The 17,835-nt window shown below is 52.6% G+C and overlaps 1 protein-coding gene and 1 long non-coding RNA gene across 2 annotated transcripts; one reads left to right on the top strand and one right to left on the bottom strand.

Moving 5' to 3' along the window:
* The first annotated feature begins 93 nt into the window (after nt 1-93).
* Nucleotides 94-16,035, top strand: MAN2B1 (mannosidase alpha class 2B member 1). Its single transcript, XM_069590964.1, has 24 exons — nt 94-965; nt 1,652-1,754; nt 1,931-2,104; nt 2,473-2,666; nt 3,315-3,447; nt 3,668-3,813; nt 4,607-4,723; nt 7,817-7,902; nt 7,986-8,106; nt 8,186-8,264; nt 8,445-8,554; nt 8,798-8,905; nt 9,198-9,314; nt 10,094-10,240; nt 11,306-11,403; nt 11,494-11,611; nt 13,163-13,281; nt 13,362-13,463; nt 13,635-13,722; nt 13,898-13,978; nt 14,400-14,627; nt 15,074-15,229; nt 15,321-15,423; nt 15,792-16,035. Exons 1-24 carry the CDS (start codon nt 663-665, stop codon nt 15,899-15,901), a joined length of 3,141 nt encoding a protein of 1,046 aa, XP_069447065.1. The 5' UTR covers nt 94-662; the 3' UTR covers nt 15,902-16,035.
* LOC138440883 (uncharacterized) lies at nt 12,879-14,963 on the bottom strand. Its single transcript, XR_011257168.1, has 3 exons — nt 14,832-14,963; nt 14,334-14,670; nt 12,879-13,546 (listed from the first exon to the last, which is right to left on the bottom strand). It is a non-coding gene; the product is annotated as an uncharacterized lncRNA (long non-coding RNA).
* Nucleotides 16,036-17,835: the final 1,800 nt, after the last annotated feature.

Consider the following 17,835-nt stretch of genomic DNA (forward strand, 5'->3'; position numbering starts at 1 on the left):
TGGGGTGGGGCCCCAGTCTGGAGCCTTTTGGTTAGTTCATTTGCTTATTTCGCAAGACTCATGCCTTAAGCCAGCTGCCAGAGACTAAACAGTGATCTCTGTCCTCTGACAACGCAGAAGATAGCTCTGCTGATCTCAGGAATCTGGGCTTTGGTTTTCTCAAATGTGTGAGGGTAATGTCAGGACATCGGATGGACTGGTAGGGACTGGGGAAGGTAGGCAGTTCTCCCCTTACCTGTCAGGTTCTCACTGCTCACCAGAGGACACTGGTATCTCTTGAACAAGGCTGGGGGTCTCCCCTCCCCAGCACTGTAAGGGTAATTCCTTTATTTAACGTCTCAATCCATAGGACAAAACAGCCCCCATTAACCTCAGCTCCTAGCCAAGCTAGGTCCTTTGCAAACCGTAGCCCTGAAGGTCGATGGAATACCCTAGAATCCTAGGCAATACCTCCAAGGCAAACTCAGCATCCGCGGGAAAACCTGAGACTTATGCGTCGGTGGTGGGGAGGGGGACACTATAGGGCACTCCGGTCACACAGAGGCCACAAGACCCTAAAGGCTTCACTGGCCAAAGCAGCACCCTGAGGATGTGACGCGCCAGTGCCTTCCTTCGCTGCTAGAGCCCCCAGCTGTACCCAGAGCTACCGCGTTGGTCTCGTGATGGACCTGGTCACGCCTCGGGCACGCCCCCGCCTGTGCCCATTGGCCAAGTCGGGTTCTGGAGGCGGAGCATTTACCCGGCCTCGGCCTGGCCGGAGAACCCCTGGAGGCGGAGGCCGAGGCGGCGGCGGCTGCAGAGCCATGGTTGGTGACGCGCGGCCTTCAGGGGTTCGCGCCGGCGGCTGCCGGGGCGCGGTAGAATCACGGACGAGCTTCCGCGCGCCGCGGCCACCGCTCCCGCCTCTCTCCTTCCTCTTCGTGTTGTTCCTAGCGGCGCCCTGCGCTTGGGCGGCGGGATACAAGGTGAGCGCGGCCCGCTAGCGGAAACGTACAAGAGCCATGGTGAAGCTTCCAGTAGAATCCGGAGGTGTGGGTGGGTCTGTTTTGTGGGTGCCCAGTGAGTGGTTGCTAATATGACAGTGTGATCTGGTTCATCCTTTGTGTTACTGAGAAGACTAGCTGTGTTAGTCTGAGAACGGAGCTGTCTGTGTCTGTCTCTTGCTTCTGTGGGTTGGCTTACCTGGACTTTGCAAGCATTCACATGAGCGGGCTGTAAGTGTGATGGGGACTGGTTGAGAGTTGGAAGTCAGCTGCCTGAAGTTCTAACCTGGCTTCTCCACTTGCTGGCTGTGTGACCTTGGCCAAGTCACTTCACTTCTCTGATCCTCTGTATGCTCATCTGAAAACTGGAGATAATGTTGCCCTCAGGTCCCAGGGTGGCTGCTTGGTATTAACAAATTATTGATAAACATTAGCTACTACTAGTATTTCCCCAGGGCATGCACAAGAGGTGCTCTGAGAAGTTCTGTCAATTGGGAAGTACATCTATGGCACAACTATGTGTGTCCTTCTTGGGGGAGCCCATCCCCACCTTAGTCACTTGCTTCTAGATCAAAACTTGCCTTATATCCTCCCAACTCCCCACTGCAGCCTGCCTCTTAACCTTGGGGTTACTGACAGAGTGAGGTGTGTTTGGGGTCCCTGTGCAGACATGCCCAAAGGTGAAGCCAGACATGCTGAATGTACACCTGGTGCCTCACACACACGATGATGTCGGCTGGCTCAAGACGGTGGACCAGTACTTTTACGGCAGTGAGTAGAGGAGGGTGGGGAGTGACCCCTGGGACTCCCATGGTCCCGCAGAGCCCTTCAAATTGCTTTTCAGGCCTGGACAATCAGGGTGGGGCAACACCCAGCTTGGGCTCCTGTGTCTAAGAATGTTTCCCTTGGCTTGCTGATTCCTGATTGCCTGACCCCTGTGCCCACAGTCTACAATAACATCCAGCAGGCGGGCGTACAGTACATCCTAGACTCCGTCATCTCTTCCTTGCTGGCGGATCCCACCCGCCGCTTCATCTATGTGGAAATTGCCTTCTTCTCGCGTTGGTGGCACCAGCAGACAGATGCAACACAGAAAATCGTGCGGGACCTGGTGCGCCAGGGTGAGCCTCCCCTCAGGAAGTGAAAAGAGGAAGCCCAGCCCAGCTGCTATCTCTAGCACCCTGGCTTCTGAGATTTTATCATGCCATGTGCAGCCTCTATGTGGCTGCACCTGCCTGGAATTTCCCTTTTTTGGAGAACAACTAAACATCCTGTAAGACCCCACCTCCAGTGAATCCTCTAGAAAGCCTGCTGTACAAGGGGGCCTTCTGTTCCATAGCTCACTTACACTGGCCTGAGAGTGACCCCTGACCCTTCGTCTCCTCTCAGGCCTGGTCATTTAGGCAGGTCTTCTCGTCCCTGGCATCACCAACCCTGGCCCCACTCCTGGCCTTGACAACTGACTCGGACTTTGCCCCTCCCGGCACAGGACGCCTAGAGTTTGCCAACGGTGGCTGGGTGATGAACGATGAGGCGACCACCCACTACGGAGCCATCATCGACCAGATGACACTCGGGCTGCGCTTCCTGGAGGAGACGTTCGGCAGCGACGGGCGCCCCCGTGTGGCCTGGCACATCGACCCATTCGGCCACTCTCGGGAGCAAGCCTCACTGTTCGCTCAGGTTTTCAGATCTCTTGGGCCCGCCCCTTTATTCTTTCTGACTCCTCCTCTGTCATCCAAGTCCCGCCCCTTTCTGCAAGTTCACCGGAACCCGGCCCTACCCCTGGCCCTCTCGCCGCTTAAGACCCTGCCTCTTGGGTGACCTGTGAATTCCGTTCTTTTTTTGCTCTGGCCTTGGCTCTGCTCTGTCCTAGCCTAGGTTGACCCTCATCACCTATCCCCATACACTCCGGCCTCCCTTGTCCAGCTGAGTCTTCCCCCTCCCCTGATTCCACCCAGTTTGTTCTGATCCTGGCTCTTGGCCAAGCTGGGTGGCTGGTTAGGGCCAGCCTGCGGTTTTTCAGCCGGCTTCATTACCTGTGCCATGACCATCCTCCTTCCCTTGCTAGGCTGCGGAAGGGGGAATGGCTCCTAGACCTGGGGAAGGTGGAGGTGGGTTGTAGCGTTGGATTTGCTCTCTCCCGGCGCTCCTGCAGGGCTTCTGACCTTCCCCAACCTTTGAAGTGAACTGGAGGGCCTCCCTGGTCTTTGACTTGGTTTTTCTCCCTGTGCTTGTGAGGTTGGTGGTTGGTGATGAGAGGACTGGTCCCTTACTCCTCCTGCCCTCTCTTGTTCTCCCAACCCGCTCGTCATCCTGCCCCATCTCCAGATGGGTTTTGACGGCTTCTTCTTTGGACGCCTGGATTATCAAGACAAGAAAGTGCGGGAAACGGCGTTGCAGATGGAGCAGGTGTGGCGGGCCAGCGCCAGCCTGAAGCCTCCCACCGCCGACCTCTTCACCAGTAAGGTGGCAGAGTGGAAAGAGGGCCGCCCCCATGCTCAGAAGGGCCCTGGGCTTGATTTATAGTCTGCTATCATTGTCTTAAAATTCTTAGTAGTTTATGAACATGGGCCCACCATTTGCAGTTTGCACTGGGCTTGGCAAATTCTGAAATCCATCCCTGGTGAGGCCTGGTAGGTCTAGGGGCCATGACCACCCCCTGAGCCTAATGTGGTCCGCAGGTGTGCTCCCCAACATGTACAGCCCGCCAGAAGGTCTGTGCTGGGACATGCTGTGTGCCGACAAGCCCTTTGTGGAGGACGTGCGCAGCCCGGAGTACAACGCAAAGGAGCTGGTCCATCACTTCCTGAAGTTGGCCACTGACCAGGTAACCGGGTGTCCAGAACCTATGCCTCTAGTGTACACGCACTGGGCCCTTCCATCGGCCCAGACAGTCCCCAACGTTTCCTCACCTTCACTGGGGGAAGGTAAAATTCCATTCACCATCACCATACCTTGTTCCTGGATTTGTGTGCATTTCTGATTAGAAAGGTGGACCCCTTCGCCAGAGCACATCCCCACCATGTTTGCTAGACAGCATGGCACAGGACCTCAGTACCCATGTCTGGGTGGTAGGCCCAAGAGAATTCCTCAACCGCTTGTGGCTCTTTTTCTGTGTGTCCCTCCGCTCCCATGTGACACACTTCCACCCCTACCCCTCATGCTTCTGTGCACTCACATTCTTTTTATTTTTTAAAAAATAATTTTATTCATTTATTTTTGGCTGTTCTGGGTCTTCGTTGCTGTGCGGACATTTTTCTAGTTTCGGCAAGTGGGGGCTACTCTCTAGTTGTGATACTTGGGCTTCTCATTTCGGCGGCTTCTGTTGTTGTGGAGCATGGGCTCTAAGGCTCTTGAGCTTCAGTAGTTGCAGCTCCCAGGCTCTAGAGCACAGGCTCAATAGTTGTGGTGCAGGGCTTAGTTGCTCTGAGGCATGTGGGTTCTTCCCAGATCAGGGATCGAACCCATGTCTCCTGCATTGGCAGGCAGAGTCTTTACCACTGAGCCACCAGGGAAGCCCTGTGCATTCACATTCTTGACTACATATATACCAAGACACAGCTGTCCACGGGGGTGGCCCAGGACACCCTAGCCTGAGGATACCCCCATCTTGCTTGCAGGGTAAGCTCTACCGTACCAAACACACTGTGATGACCATGGGCTCAGACTTCCAGTACGAGAATGCCAACATGTGGTTCAAAAATCTTGACAAGCTCATCCAGTTGGTCAATGCCCAGGTGAGTGTGCCTGCCCCGTGGGCACCTGTATTTGTATCCCAGGGCCTTGGGTCACATACATTATCTATAGGTGGTATCTTAGTTTTTTATATTTTAATAAGCTATCACAAACTTAGTGGCTTAAAACAACAGCAAGCATATTACCTTACAATTCTGTAGGTCACAAGTCTGACATGGGTCTCACTGGGCTAAAATCAAGATGTCAGCAGGGCTGTGTTCTTCTGGAAGCTCTAGGGGAAAGTCTCCTTGCCTCATCCAGCTTCTAGAGGCTGTCCACATTCCTTGGTTCACGGCATCCTCCTCCATCTTCAAAGCCAGCAAGGTAGCAGCTGTCTGCCTCTGTTATCATATCTTTTTTTCTCACTCTCACTTCTTTATTCTTCCTCTTCCACTTTAAGATATCTTTGTGATTACATTGGGCCCGCTAGATAATCCAGGATAATGTTTTAAAGTCGGCTGATTAACAGCCTTAATTCTGCAGTTTTAGTTCCCTTTTACCATGTAACCTAACAGTCACAGGTTCTGGGGAGCAGGACGTGGACATCTTTGGGTGGCCATTATTCTGCCTACCAAGGAGGTGTTGTTGTGGCCCCTGTAAATGGCCTGTGGCAGTGTGGGCAGGCAGTCCCTCTCCCGTTAGCACAGAACCTCATCTCCCCTGTCCCACCACTTCCATCCCCAGAATTGTCTACTGGCACCATCTTTAATGTCTTCACTTTTTACCACCCGCTGCACTGCTGTTTCACCAAAAACAGTTCTCAGCTATGTCACCAAAGGCCTTCCAGACGACATTTCCCAGTCCTCCCCAAGCCCCTGGTCTCTGAGGAGCTTTCAACATCTTGACCACTTCCTCCTGCAAATACCTATGTTCCTAGCCACCGGGAGTTCATAGTGTCATACTTGGTTTTTCTCCTGCTTACTCGTTCACACACTTCATTAACATCTTCATTACTGGAGATGAAGTTCCTTTGTTCAAAGCCTGGCTTTTCCACTTACTGACTCTGTGACCTTGAATAATGTTTTTCAGCACGCAGTGCCTCAATTTTCTTATCTAGGAAATGGGCACAGTGGTGGTTCCCACCTGATAGGGCTATTTTCTTTTTAAAAAAATTTTTATTGGAGTAGAGTTGATTTATAATGTTGTGTTAATTTCAGGTATACAGCAAAGTGAGTCAGTTTTACATATACATATCCACATTTAAAAATTTTTTTATTTTTGAGGCAAGGAATACAGCTTTATTCAGAAAGCCATCTGACTGAGAAGATGGCAGACAAATGTCTCGAAATAACCTTCTTGTCAAGGGCTGGATGCCAGTGTCTTTCATAGAGTCAGAGAGAGAAGCAATAAGGAACTAAAGTCAAAGGCAGAATAGAGAGGGAGTAGCAGTATATCCACTCTGTCTTAGATTCTTTTCCCATATAGGTCACTACTGAGTATTGAGTAGAGTTCCCGGTGCTATACAGTAGGTCCTTATTAGTTATCTATTTTACTTACAGTAGTTATGATGAAAGTTTAATGAGCTTGCATAGACCAATAGAACAGCGCCAGGTAAATAATAAGTGTTAGGATTGTTTATTATTATTACTTAGGGCGGAAAAACTTCTGTTTCTTCTTTAAGACACCAGTTGCAATGTCTTTTTCTCCAGGAAGCCTTCACTAGGCCCTAGCTGGAGAGCTTGCTTTTTCCTCTGGGCTCACAGGAGTGCCCACAAATATCTGTGATGTTACATCTAGACTGAATGTAGTCAACTGACCAGTCTCTCTCCTCTGCCCTTGGCTATGAATTCCATGAGGGCAGGGCTGGCTGCTGGTTATAGATTGTGTCCACAATCTTGAGCATATTAAGGAATTGTTTGTTGAGTGAACATTGTGTGTAAATGTGTATATGAGTGTTTGTTCAGCGATGTATTAATAGAAATGTGTTTGCATATAAAGTCATGAAGTCCTGTGCATTTCCCTCATTCACTCAAAAGTTTATTTTTTAAATTGAAGTGTAGTTGATTTACAGGGCTTCCCAGGTGGCAGGCTAGTGGTAAAGAATCCACCTGCCAATGCAGGAGACGTAAGAGACATGGGTTCTATACCTGGGTCGGGAAAGATCCCTTGGAGGAGGACATGGCAACCCACTCTAGTATTCTTGCTCAGAGAATCCCATGGACAGAGGAGCCTGGTGCGCTACAGTCCATAGGATCAGAAAGAGTTGGACATGAGTGAAGTGACTTAGCAAGCACATATTGATTTACAATATTGTGTTAGCTTCACGTATACAGCAAAATGATTCAGTTATATCTATATATTGTTTCAGATTATTTTCTGCTATAGGTTATTATAAGACACTAAATACAGTAAATCCTTGTTGCTTATCTATTATATGTATAGTTTGTATCTGATAGTCCCATACTCCTAGTTTATCCCTTCCCCCCTTCCTTTCCTGTTAGGTAAACATAAATTTGTTTTCTATACCTTTAAGGCTGTTTTCTATATAGATTCCCTTGTATTATTTTTTAGAGTCCACATATAAGTGATATCATATGGTATCTGTCTTTCTCTGACTTACTTCACTAAGTATAATGTTCTCTAGGTCATTCAAGTGTTTACTGAGCACCTACTGGGTACAAGGCACTGGGGACACAACTTGAGCAGAACAAACATCCTTTAACTCATGGAGGTCACCTTGTTCCTCTACCTCCCTCAGTTGAAAGTGAGCCTTCATTCATTATAACAGTTGTGTCATTTGGCAATAATCTTGCAGTGCTGATAAATTATTATTCCTCCCCTAGAATGTCATATATTTCATTTCTCCATGCAAGTTTTAAGTAATAAAATTGGAATTATTGAAGGTTTAGTAAAATCTCAGGTTTATTCTTGCCTCCCTGAATTTCTTTCCAGGCCAGGCTGGTAATTAGCTTCGGCCAACATTCATTTTCACACTTAGCCGTTGGCTTGTACTCTAACTGTGTATTTAAAAAAAGAGAGAAACTTTGAACCAACCGGATGCATGAATGTGTGTGCCTGTGTTTGTGTGCATGTGCACACCTGTGGCCCACCCGGGAAGGGCTCCTGAGGGCTCACATAGGCACACCTCCCCTCAGCAACAGGCCAACGGGAGCCGCGTCAATGTTCTCTACTCCACTCCGGCCTGTTACCTCTGGGAGCTGAACAAGGCCAAACTCAACTGGTATTTGGGGGGACTGGGGAGCCTCGGGGGGTTGGCATGCCCTGTGCGTCGTGGCCCTGCCCCTAGTGTCTCTGCTGCTGCAGGTCAGTGAAAAAGGATGACTTCTTCCCCTACGCTGATGGCCCCCACATGTTCTGGACCGGTTACTTTTCCAGCCGGCCTGCCCTCAAACGCTACGAGCGCCTCAGCTATAATTTCCTGCAGGTAGGTGGACGCCAGGCTCCAGGGGCTGGCCCAGGGGTCCTGACAGGACTGGTGCCCCAATATACCACCTGCTCCACAGGTGTGCAACCAGCTGGAGGCGCTGGCGGGTCCGGCAGCCAACGTGGGACCCTATGGCTCCGGGGACAGTGCACCCCTCAGTAGGTGTCCGGCGGGCGAGGGGACAGCAGGGTGGGACTAAGCTGGACTCCGGACTTCTGCTGCCCCTTGCTTGAAGCCTTTAAGAACCCAGCCTGTCCACGCAAGACTTTTCGCGTGTCCTTGGGGTCTGGGCCGAGAGTCCTGCGGAGACCTCACTCAGGCTCACCGTCTGCCTACAGATGAGGCAATGGCGGTGCTCCAGCACCACGATGCAGTCAGTGGTACCTCCCGGCAGCACGTGGCTGACGACTATGCCCGCCAGCTTTCAGAAGGCTGGAGGCCTTGTCAGGTGCGAGGGTGGAGCCTGGGGGAGGCGGAGACAGGAAGGGACGGCCTGGAAACGGGGTAGGGTGGGGGCGGACCTAGGAAGGGGCGTGGTCGAAAAACCCACAGAGTGGCCGCCAGAAGGGCTCGTGGGGCGGGGCTTGTGGGAGGAGGGACTGAGAGAGGCAGGGGCGGGGCTGAGAGCGGGATCGCAAGGAGAACGGCCGGGGCGTCCAGAGTGGACCTTTTGCTTTACACGCCTCCCCAGGTTCTCATGAGCAATGCGCTGGCGCATCTCAGCGGCTTGAAGGAGGACTTCGCTTTTTGTCGCAAGCTCAACATCAGCATTTGTCCGCTCACCCAGACAGCAGAGAGAGTGAGCAGGCCTGGAGCGGGAGAGGCGGGGCCGGGGGCAGATCCCGTGGGTGGTGGGTGGAACGAGAACCAGAGAAACCTCTGGGCCGGGTGAAAAGGAGGAGGGGCTGATGGGCTCAGCTGGTTACTGAGCACTCGGGGGCAAGATATTTGAGGGCTCAGTGAAGCTGGGGCAGGACGGGGACCAATGCACCACTTGGAGGCTTGACTCACCCAGGGACCTTGCTGCACACGTGGGTGGGTTTGCAGAAGGCCTGTTGTGACCCGTGTCTGCTCTGAACATCCCACCCCAGTTCCAGGTGATCGTTTATAACCCCCTAGGGCGGAAAGTGGACTGGATGGTGCGGCTACCTGTCAGCAAACACGTCTACCTCGTGAGGGACCCCGGTGGCAAAACTGTGCCCAGCGATGTGAGCCCATTTCCACAAATATTCCTTCCTGTATAGCACACTTGATGAATACCTACCCCCTTGGAAACCTCCTGCCATGGGCATTTCTCCTTTACCCCCATGGACATTTCCCCTGAGATTATCTCCCTCCACGTGGGATGTCTTCTCCCACGGACCCCTCCCTTTCAGGGATATCTCCTCCTCCGTGAATATCATCTGCCCATTACTGTCTCTTCCTCTAAATACTTTTCCCCTCTGCCCCTTTAAATCATACCCCCTTGGGAACATTTCCCCCCCCCCGCCCCTTGCCTACGAGTATCTCCCCCTTGTGAATCTCCCTGTGAAAAAATTTCCTGTTTATGAATATTCTCCTCATCCTGAGGACCTCTCCCTCCTAACCACTTCTTCCCTCCAGAATCTGTTTTTCCCTCCTTCTCCTGTCTCAAGAGTCTCTTTCCACACTTACTCCCTCACTTCTCCCACCTCCTACAGTAGGTCCACTCTCCTAGTAGATTTCCCAGCTTCTGAATCTTGGAATCTTTTTCTCTTTCTTTTGGCCATGCACCTGGCAAGATCTTAGTTCCCCCACCAGGGATCAAACTCGTGTCCCCTGCAGTGGATGTGGAGTCTAACCACTGGACTGCCAGGGAATTCCCTCTTTGCAATCTTTAACTCAGCATTTCTGACACTCCCACCCTGCCTGACAGTTGTGACTCCTTAACCTCCTCATGTTTGTGTGGTGTGGCTTCATGCATGTCCTCCCAGTTTCTTGACTTGGTTTCCTTCCTCCCTTACCTGAGGTGGTGACCATTCCCAGCTCAGACAGTCAGGAGCTGCTTTTCTCAGCCTTAGTGCCTGCCCTGGGCTTCAGCATCTACTCAGTATCCCAGATGCCTGACCAAAGCCCTCAGAAGTTCTGGTCCCATGACTTGGTCATCCAGAATGAGGTGAGACCCTATTCAGACCCCGTTCCGTTTCTGGGTGAGTTTTGAGACGTGGCAGTAAGCCACACAGACTGTGGGTCAGTGGGTCTGAAGTTTATGGCCTCGTGTCATCAGGCCTCCATTGTATGTTCTCAGTGTCCTCTCTTGGGGCTCTTATGAGGACCCTTGGGTGACATTTGATAGAAATGTCAGAGCTGATGGAGGTAGGGGTTTGCAAATTCAGTGAGGCATGTCAGAGACATGGAGGAGGTAGCTGTGTGGCCACTGGGGGTAAGAGAGATCCAGGCAGGCAGGGAGCACCCTCAATTGGAAGGGTGTTGGGTGTTCAGGGAACACTCTCTGTGACTGAAGCCAGGTGTGGGGGGTGGGGGGAGGTGACAAGTCAGATCGTGTGGGCCTTAAGGGCCGGCAGAGGGGAGAACTCTTTTGCTGTGAAGGAATCACAGGAGAAACGGTTGCATTAAGGCTGTTGTAGGTCCTAGCATTAGCCTTTGTGGGTCCCTCCTTCCATAGAAAAATGCTAAAAATTATATTTCATGATAGTATGAATATGAATAGTAACCATGAGACTTCGACCTGATGTATTCATTATTACTTCATTCAAGTTTTCTTCTGATCCTAAAAGAAACTGAGATTTATACATTTCCATGGGCCCTAAAAATCTTGGGTCCTGGCCTGTGGTTCCTCTTTCAGTTGCACAAGCAGCCTGGGTCCCAAGCAGATGGGGAAGGAAAGGCCATGGAGGCGGGGAGAAGTGGTCAGATTAAGGATAAGGTAGAAAATGGAGCTGTTAGAATTTGCTAACAGTGATGCAGAATGAGAGAGAGAGAGGAGGGAAGGGTGGGTGGATCTTATTTTCCCCACCCGGGATTGAACACTCTCCTTCTACCATGCAAGTTGGGAGTCTAAATCATCCGTCTGCCAGGGAATTCCCACTTTGCAGTCTTTAATTCAGCATTTCAGAAACGTGATCCTTCCTGCCCAACACCAGTGTTTGCTCCTGAGCTCTGGGAAGAGCCATTAGCTGAAGTGATGGTCATTAATGCCTGTCCACCCTTTTCTGCCCAGTACCTCCGGGCTAGGTTTGACCCTGACACAGGGCTCTTGATGGAGTTGGAGAACCTGGAGCAGAATCTCTTGCTGCCTGTTCGCCAAGCCTTCTATTGGTGAGAGAGGACCACGAGGTTGGGGGGTGGGGGGCGTGGTGTGAGCAGAGCTGAGGTCCCTTGTCTGACTCTCACCTGCCCTGGCCCCAGGTACAACGCCAGTACAGGTAACAATCTAAGCTCCCAGGCCTCCGGCGCCTACATCTTCAGACCCAACCGGAACAAACCACTGTTTGTGAGCCGCTGGGCTCAGACCCACCTTGTGAAGGTCAGGGGGCCAAGAGTGGGCACTTGGGGACAGGGCGTGTGGGGTGGGGTGCATGTGGAGGGTAATGTGCCTTATGAGGGGTGGTGGGGAGGATTTACATCTCCAATAGATAAGAAGGCTAAGAGCAGAGGGGAATACTTGAGGATTTTCATACAGGGTTGATAGTCATAGCTGGTTGTATGACAGTTATGCCATGGAGGCCTATAGAAAGGCATTTCACATCTGTCGTGGGGATCAAGATTGTACTTAGCTTTGAAACTGGTGGTAGGCTGTTCCTGTTTGGCCCCTGAATGTGCAGAGTCAGGTGTAACTGCCTGAAAATTTCATCAGGGATCTGTGATAGGAAGGGATTTTATCTAGGGTGATTTGAGGGTTCACTCTTGGATAGGGCTTGGGTGATTCTCACTTAGAATGGATATCTGAGGGTGCATCTAGTTGGAATCAGGGGCTCATGCTTGCAGGTTTCCTGAGGCATCTCACTGATGTTTCCTCTTAGGGAGGGAGTGGGGCAGGTGATGGCAAGTCTCATATGAGTGAATACCTGCATACCTGGGTCACTGTGTTAGGATACAGTTTTGCCTGTTGTAACAGTTACTCAAATAACCATGCCTAAAACAAGATGGAAGTTTCTTTTCATCTAATAGAAAGTCTAGGCAGGTGGGATGATCCAATAATCATCTAGGTCCCTTCTATCTAATTTTTTATTATTTTGGCTGAGCTGCACATGGCATGTGGGATATTAGTTCCCCAACCAGAGATTGAACCTGTGCCCCCTGCAGCGGAAGTACAGAGTCTTAACCTCTGAACTGCCAGCAAAGTCCTCCTTTCTAACTTACTGCTCTGCCTTCTGTACATTCACCTTCCACTTCATGGCCTAAGATGGCTGCTCAAGCTCCAGCCATCACATTTACATTTGAGCCAGTGGAAGAGAGGAAGGGGCAAGGAAGTTTGTTCGTAACACTTTGATCAGTTTCCAGTAGGCAAACATGGTCACACAGCTACTGCAAGCCTCATGGAGGACTGAAAGATACAGTCTATTCCAGGAAGCCATGTGCAAATTCTACTCTAAGGAGGGGAGATAGGGTAATGGTGGGGCTTCCCAGGTGGCACTAGTGGTAAAGAACCCACCTGCCAATGCAGGAAACATAAGAGATGTGGGTTTGATCCCTGGGTTGGGAAGATCCCCCGGAGGAGGGCATGGCTACCCACTCCAGTATTCTTGCCTAGAGAATCCCATGGACAGAGGAGCCTAGTGGGCTATAGTCCGTAGGGTTGCAAAGAGTTTATATACAACTGAAACGACTTAGCACACATGCACGGACAGCAAGAATGTATACCAAACTCAAAAAAAACTTACATGGCAATGACTGAAGTATAAAGTGTGGGCATCATACCTAGGCAGGTAGGGAAGGTGGGTCGGGCTCCGAAGCTATTAGTGGGGTTGACCCTGACGTAGGCCCTTGTGATCTTCACAGCTGGGGTGGACATTTGCAGGGCTCACCTCTGCTCAGGTGCACGCTTACACCTGCTCCCACTCCCATGTGCCCACAGGCGTCCTTGGTGCAGGAAGTACACCAGAACTTCTCAGCCTGGTGTTCCCAGGTGATTCGCCTGTATCCCAGACAACGGCACCTGGAGCTGGAGTGGACAGTGGGGCCAATACCTGTGGGGTGAGCAGGGTTGGGGGCTGGGGGAAGGGCAAAGTGAGGTTAAAGTGAAGCTCACCACCTTGCCATCCCATTGGGTATAGAGACGGCTGGGGGAAGGAGGTCATCAGTCGCTTTGACACTGGATTGGCGACAGGTGGACTCTTCTACACTGACAGCAATGGCCGGGAGATCCTGGAGAGGAGGTGGAGAAACTGGGGGCATCGAGGGGTGGTCTGTGGTATGCTGGGGCCCAGGGCGGTGAGGGGGCATCTGCTGATCCTAATGACTGTGGGAGGGAGAGGATGAAGGAGGAGTGGGTGAGTAGGGGGAGGGGAGCCAGACTCCAGGCCTGATCAAATCCCACCCCACCCCAGGCGGGATTATAGACCTACCTGGAAGCTGAACCAGACTGAACCCGTGGCTGGAAATTACTATCCAGTCAACAGCCGCATTTACATCACGGTACCCATCCCCCTCCCTGCTCCCCACTTCTTCCTGACACCCCTGTACAGAGTGGAGTTCACCTGTTCTTGACATCTCCCAACTGTCCTCAGCAGTCTCCACCATCCCTGTGGGGTCTGCCTGGGAGCCGGGGCTGGCCAGCAGTGCAGCCCCTCACTCACCCTTTACCCCCCAGGATGGGAACATGCAGCTGACTGTGCTGACTGACCGGTCCCAGGGGGGCAGTAGCCTGACAGATGGCTCCTTGGAACTCATGGTTAGTGGCCTGAGCCCCCATCTAAGTCAGGGTCCTTCCACCAGTTCCCTTCCTGCCCTCTACAGCACCTTGAAGCCAGTTTCTTTTGCTAGGTGCACCCCTGTTTGTGGTCCCCGCTAAGCTGAACTCTCCATTCCTCTGTGAGACATTCACTACGTGCTTTTATCCAATCCCTACCCAGATCTCCCCTCCAGGCCCTGATTTGCCCTATGCCTGCCCTCATTAGATCCTTACCGCCCTCTGCCCTAGCCCGTCGTTAGGTCGGATCCCCACGTTTACGTGGGATCCCCTACGTTCCCTTCGTCCTCATCTGTTCCCCCCAATATTCTTTTTTCCCCTTGAAATCCCCACATACTTTCACCCGGTTTCCGGGCCAGAAATTGGCTACAGGAACCCTCGCTCTCTATCACTCTCCCCGAAGGTGCACCGAAGGCTGCTGAAGGACGATGAACGCGGAGTTGGGGAGCCGCTGAACAGTGAGGGGTCGGGGCTTTGGGTGCGAGGACGTCACCTTGTGCTGTTGGATAAGAAGGGGACTGCGGCCGCCAGCCACCGGTTACAGGCGGAGATGGAGGTCCTGGCCCCGCAGGTGGTGCTGGCTCCAGGTGGCGGGGCGCGGTATCGCCTCGAGAGAGCCCCACGCACGCAGGTGAGGAGCTGCGGGGCTGGCAGAAAGAGGACCCTAAGGAAGCCTGCGGAGGGAGGGGCGGGGTTGAGGGCGGGTTTTTCTAGGTTTAACTGAGACCTACCTCGCCAGTTCCTACTCGTCCTGGGGAAGACATAAGCGAATCATGTTCGCTTAGCTCAGCGCGGTCACCCCAGCAGTCTCGGCCCAACCCTCTCACATACTCACTTTCTCCGACAACGTCTCTCTCCCGGCTTCAGCCCAGTCCTAACTCGGTCAGGGAAGAGAACCGTTCTGCCGCTAACCCGGCACCGCCCGGTCCCCTCGTTGGCTCGGTCTTCCCAGTCCTGGCTGAGCCCCGCCTCCTGAGCGCGGCCAAGGCCCGCCCCTCCGTGCTGAATCTCCGTCTCCTGAAGCCTCAGCCCCGCCCCTCCCAGCTCAGCCCCGCCCCACCACGCGCTTTCCTTCAGTTCTCAGGGCTCCGCCGGGAGCTGCCACCCTCAGTACGTCTGCTCACATTGGCCCGCTGGGGCCGGGAGACGCTGCTGCTGCGCTTAGAGCACCAGTTCGCCGTAGGGGAGGACTCGGGCCGCAACTTGAGCTCCCCGGTGACCCTGGACTTGACGGTGAGTACAGAGGTGGGAAGGCGACTGGGAAGAGGAGGGAGGGGGAACCCCGCTTTGTCTCAACTCATCCGGGCCCCTTCACTGCCCGCAGAACTTGTTCTCTGCCTTCACCATCACCCACCTGCGGGAGACCACGCTGGCGGCCAACCAGTTCCTGGCCTACGCCTCCAGGCTCCAGTGGACAACAGACACGGGTAGGAGCCTGCCCGGAGCGGGGATGGGAGGGTGGGAGGCAGTGTGGGAGGTGCGAGAATGTTGACCAGGTCCAGGTATAGAGCTTGGAGGGTCTGAGTTAGTCGGTGTTCAGATTTAGGTAAGGGAGTGATGTGGCTTGACTGTCCTTGGGGGTGGGACTTGTGGGTGTGAGGACAGTGCCCAGACACTGGGGAAAGATTTGAGCGTCTGGGGGTGGTATTTAGGCTCTGGGAAACAGTTGAAGGGTCTGGGAGTGAGGGCCTGGGGAAAGATTTAAGGCGGTATGTTTGTGTTCAGGGGAGGGCGCACAGAGGATGTTAAGGAGGAGGAAGTCTGCATCCCTCACTTCTCCCCTCCACCTCCCCAGGCCCCACACCCCATCCTTCTCCTTCCCGTCTGGTCTCCACCACCATCACGCTGCATCCCATGGAAATCCGTACCTTCTTGGCTTCGGTCCAATGGGAAGAGGACGGCTAGACCCACTGGATACAAAATTCCCCGCTGCGAGCCTGAGTTCTCTCTTCTCCGGGGGCGGAGCTAACTCTCCCGCTTCTCCTGTTGCTGTCGCTACCACCAGTGAAAGCCATTAAAATGTCACTACCAAGACTCAAGTCAAGGTGTGACTGAGTGTGGGTTTCCTTTTTTTTTTTGAGGGCAATGGAATTTATGATCCAGAAAGGTCAGCAGGGGCTTCCCAGGTGGCACAGTCGTAAGAATCTGTCTGCCAATGCAGGAGACATGGGTTCGATCCTGGGTCAGGAAGATCCCTGGAGTAGGAAATGGTAACCTGCTCTAGTAGTCTTCTCTGGAAAATTCCATGGACAGAGGACCCCAGCTGGATACAGTCCATGGGGTCACAAAGAGTTGGACATGACTGAGTGACTAAACACAAAAACACGAGGTCAGCAAGTCCTAGCTGACCCTTGACCCGAGTCCTTTCGGGAAGGCCATTTGCTGGCCTGAATTTTCAGACCATAGTCAACACAGTTCACATCCCAGCCCACCCATCACTCCATCCTCCACTCCGGCTTCACTCTTCCATCCCCTAGGGCTGTGACATAGCTGTGTCTTTGTTTATTTTTCATTTTTTCCGCCCCTTGTGCCTTGTGGGGTCTTAGTTCCCAGATCAGGGATTGAACCCCAGGGCCATGGCAGTGAGAGCGCTGTCCTAACCACTGGACTGCCAAGGAGATCCCTGGCACAGCTGTTTTGACAAGCCACTGAGGACAGGTTTGTATTGACTTGTCCTGGGCCCAGAAAGCCAGACATACCCTGCAGGCCTCCCAAACTCTACCTTGGGGCCCTGAAGGTGGGGAATCTCAGAGGTCCTTGGCGGGGCGGGGTGTGAAAGAAGAATCAGAGGCAGGTTCCAAAGCTAGGCCTTGGACAGGTGGGCTGGAGACGAGGGCCTCCCAGGAGACAGGCAGAGAGCCTGGCATGCCCTGGTTCTGGTGTTCTGGAATATTCTGGAGTCTGTTTCAGAGGAAGGAGACCTGAGGCTTAGAATTGAAAGGAAGTCAGTACAGCTTTGTGTGGATCCCTTGAAGGCGGTCTGGAGGCTGGGAAGGCATTGCCATGCCCACTTGCAGCCCACATAGAGACCAGTGTTTGGATGCTTAGGCCCCTGATTGTCAGATGTGCCTCCAGAAGGTATGTCTACAACCTCCTTGGGCGGGTAACAGGCATGGACCTGGGCCAGCTTGGAGCCCCTGGGCAGATAACAGATGGGATCTGGGTGCCAGATGCACCTCTTGAAAAGTTTTCCAAGTCTCCCTGTAGACAGATAAACCAGAGAGGCCCCAGGAGGGCATCCAAGTCTAATTGCCATCCTGCATGTGGTCCAATCACTGGGTGTACCATCTCCAGATGGATGTACCTTCTCCAGACTTTTTTTTTCTTTTTTCTTTTTTTTAGTTTGGCTGTTCCAGGTCTTATTTGCAACTTGCAGGATCTTTATTATTATTATTAAGTATTTTAAAAATTATTTATTTTTGGCTCTGCTGGGTCTTCACTGCTTTGTGCGGGCTTTCTCTAGCTGAGGTGTTAGGACTACTGTTCGTTTCAGTGCAGGGGCTTCTTTGGTGGCTTCTCTTGTTGTGGAGCACGGGCTCTAGAACGCGTGGGCTTCACTAGTTGCAGCATCGGGCTCAGTAGTTGTGGCACACGTGTTTAGTTGCCCCGTGGCATGTGATATCTTCCTGAACTAGGGATCAAACTCATGTTCTCTGTATTGGCAGGTGGATTCTTATCCACTGTGCCACCAGGGGAGTCTGTGGAGGATCTTTAGTTGTGGCATGTGAACTCCCAGTTGAGGTATGTGGGATCCACTTCCCTGACCAAGGATCAAAACGGGACCCCCTGTGTTGGTAGCACAGAGCCCTACCCATTGGATCACCAGGGAGGTTCATGTT

The sequence above is a fragment of the Ovis canadensis genome, chromosome 5 (assembly GCF_042477335.2).
Source record: "Ovis canadensis isolate MfBH-ARS-UI-01 breed Bighorn chromosome 5, ARS-UI_OviCan_v2, whole genome shotgun sequence".
Lineage (NCBI taxonomy): Eukaryota > Metazoa > Chordata > Mammalia > Artiodactyla > Bovidae > Ovis > Ovis canadensis.

What these genes read in the sequence shown, in the direction of transcription:
- MAN2B1 (XM_069590964.1), top strand. Translation starts at nt 663, where the DNA reads ATGGACCTGGTCACGCCTCGGGCACGCCCCCGCCTGTGCCCATTGGCC. An exon ending in TCACCCAGACAGCAGAGAGA is followed by an intron (nt 8,906 to 9,197) that starts GTGAGCAGGCCT and finishes ATCCCACCCCAG; the next exon opens with TTCCAGGTGATCGTTTATAA. An exon ending in GTGGGGCCAATACCTGTGGG is followed by an intron (nt 13,282 to 13,361) that starts GTGAGCAGGGTT and finishes CATTGGGTATAG; the next exon opens with AGACGGCTGGGGGAAGGAGG.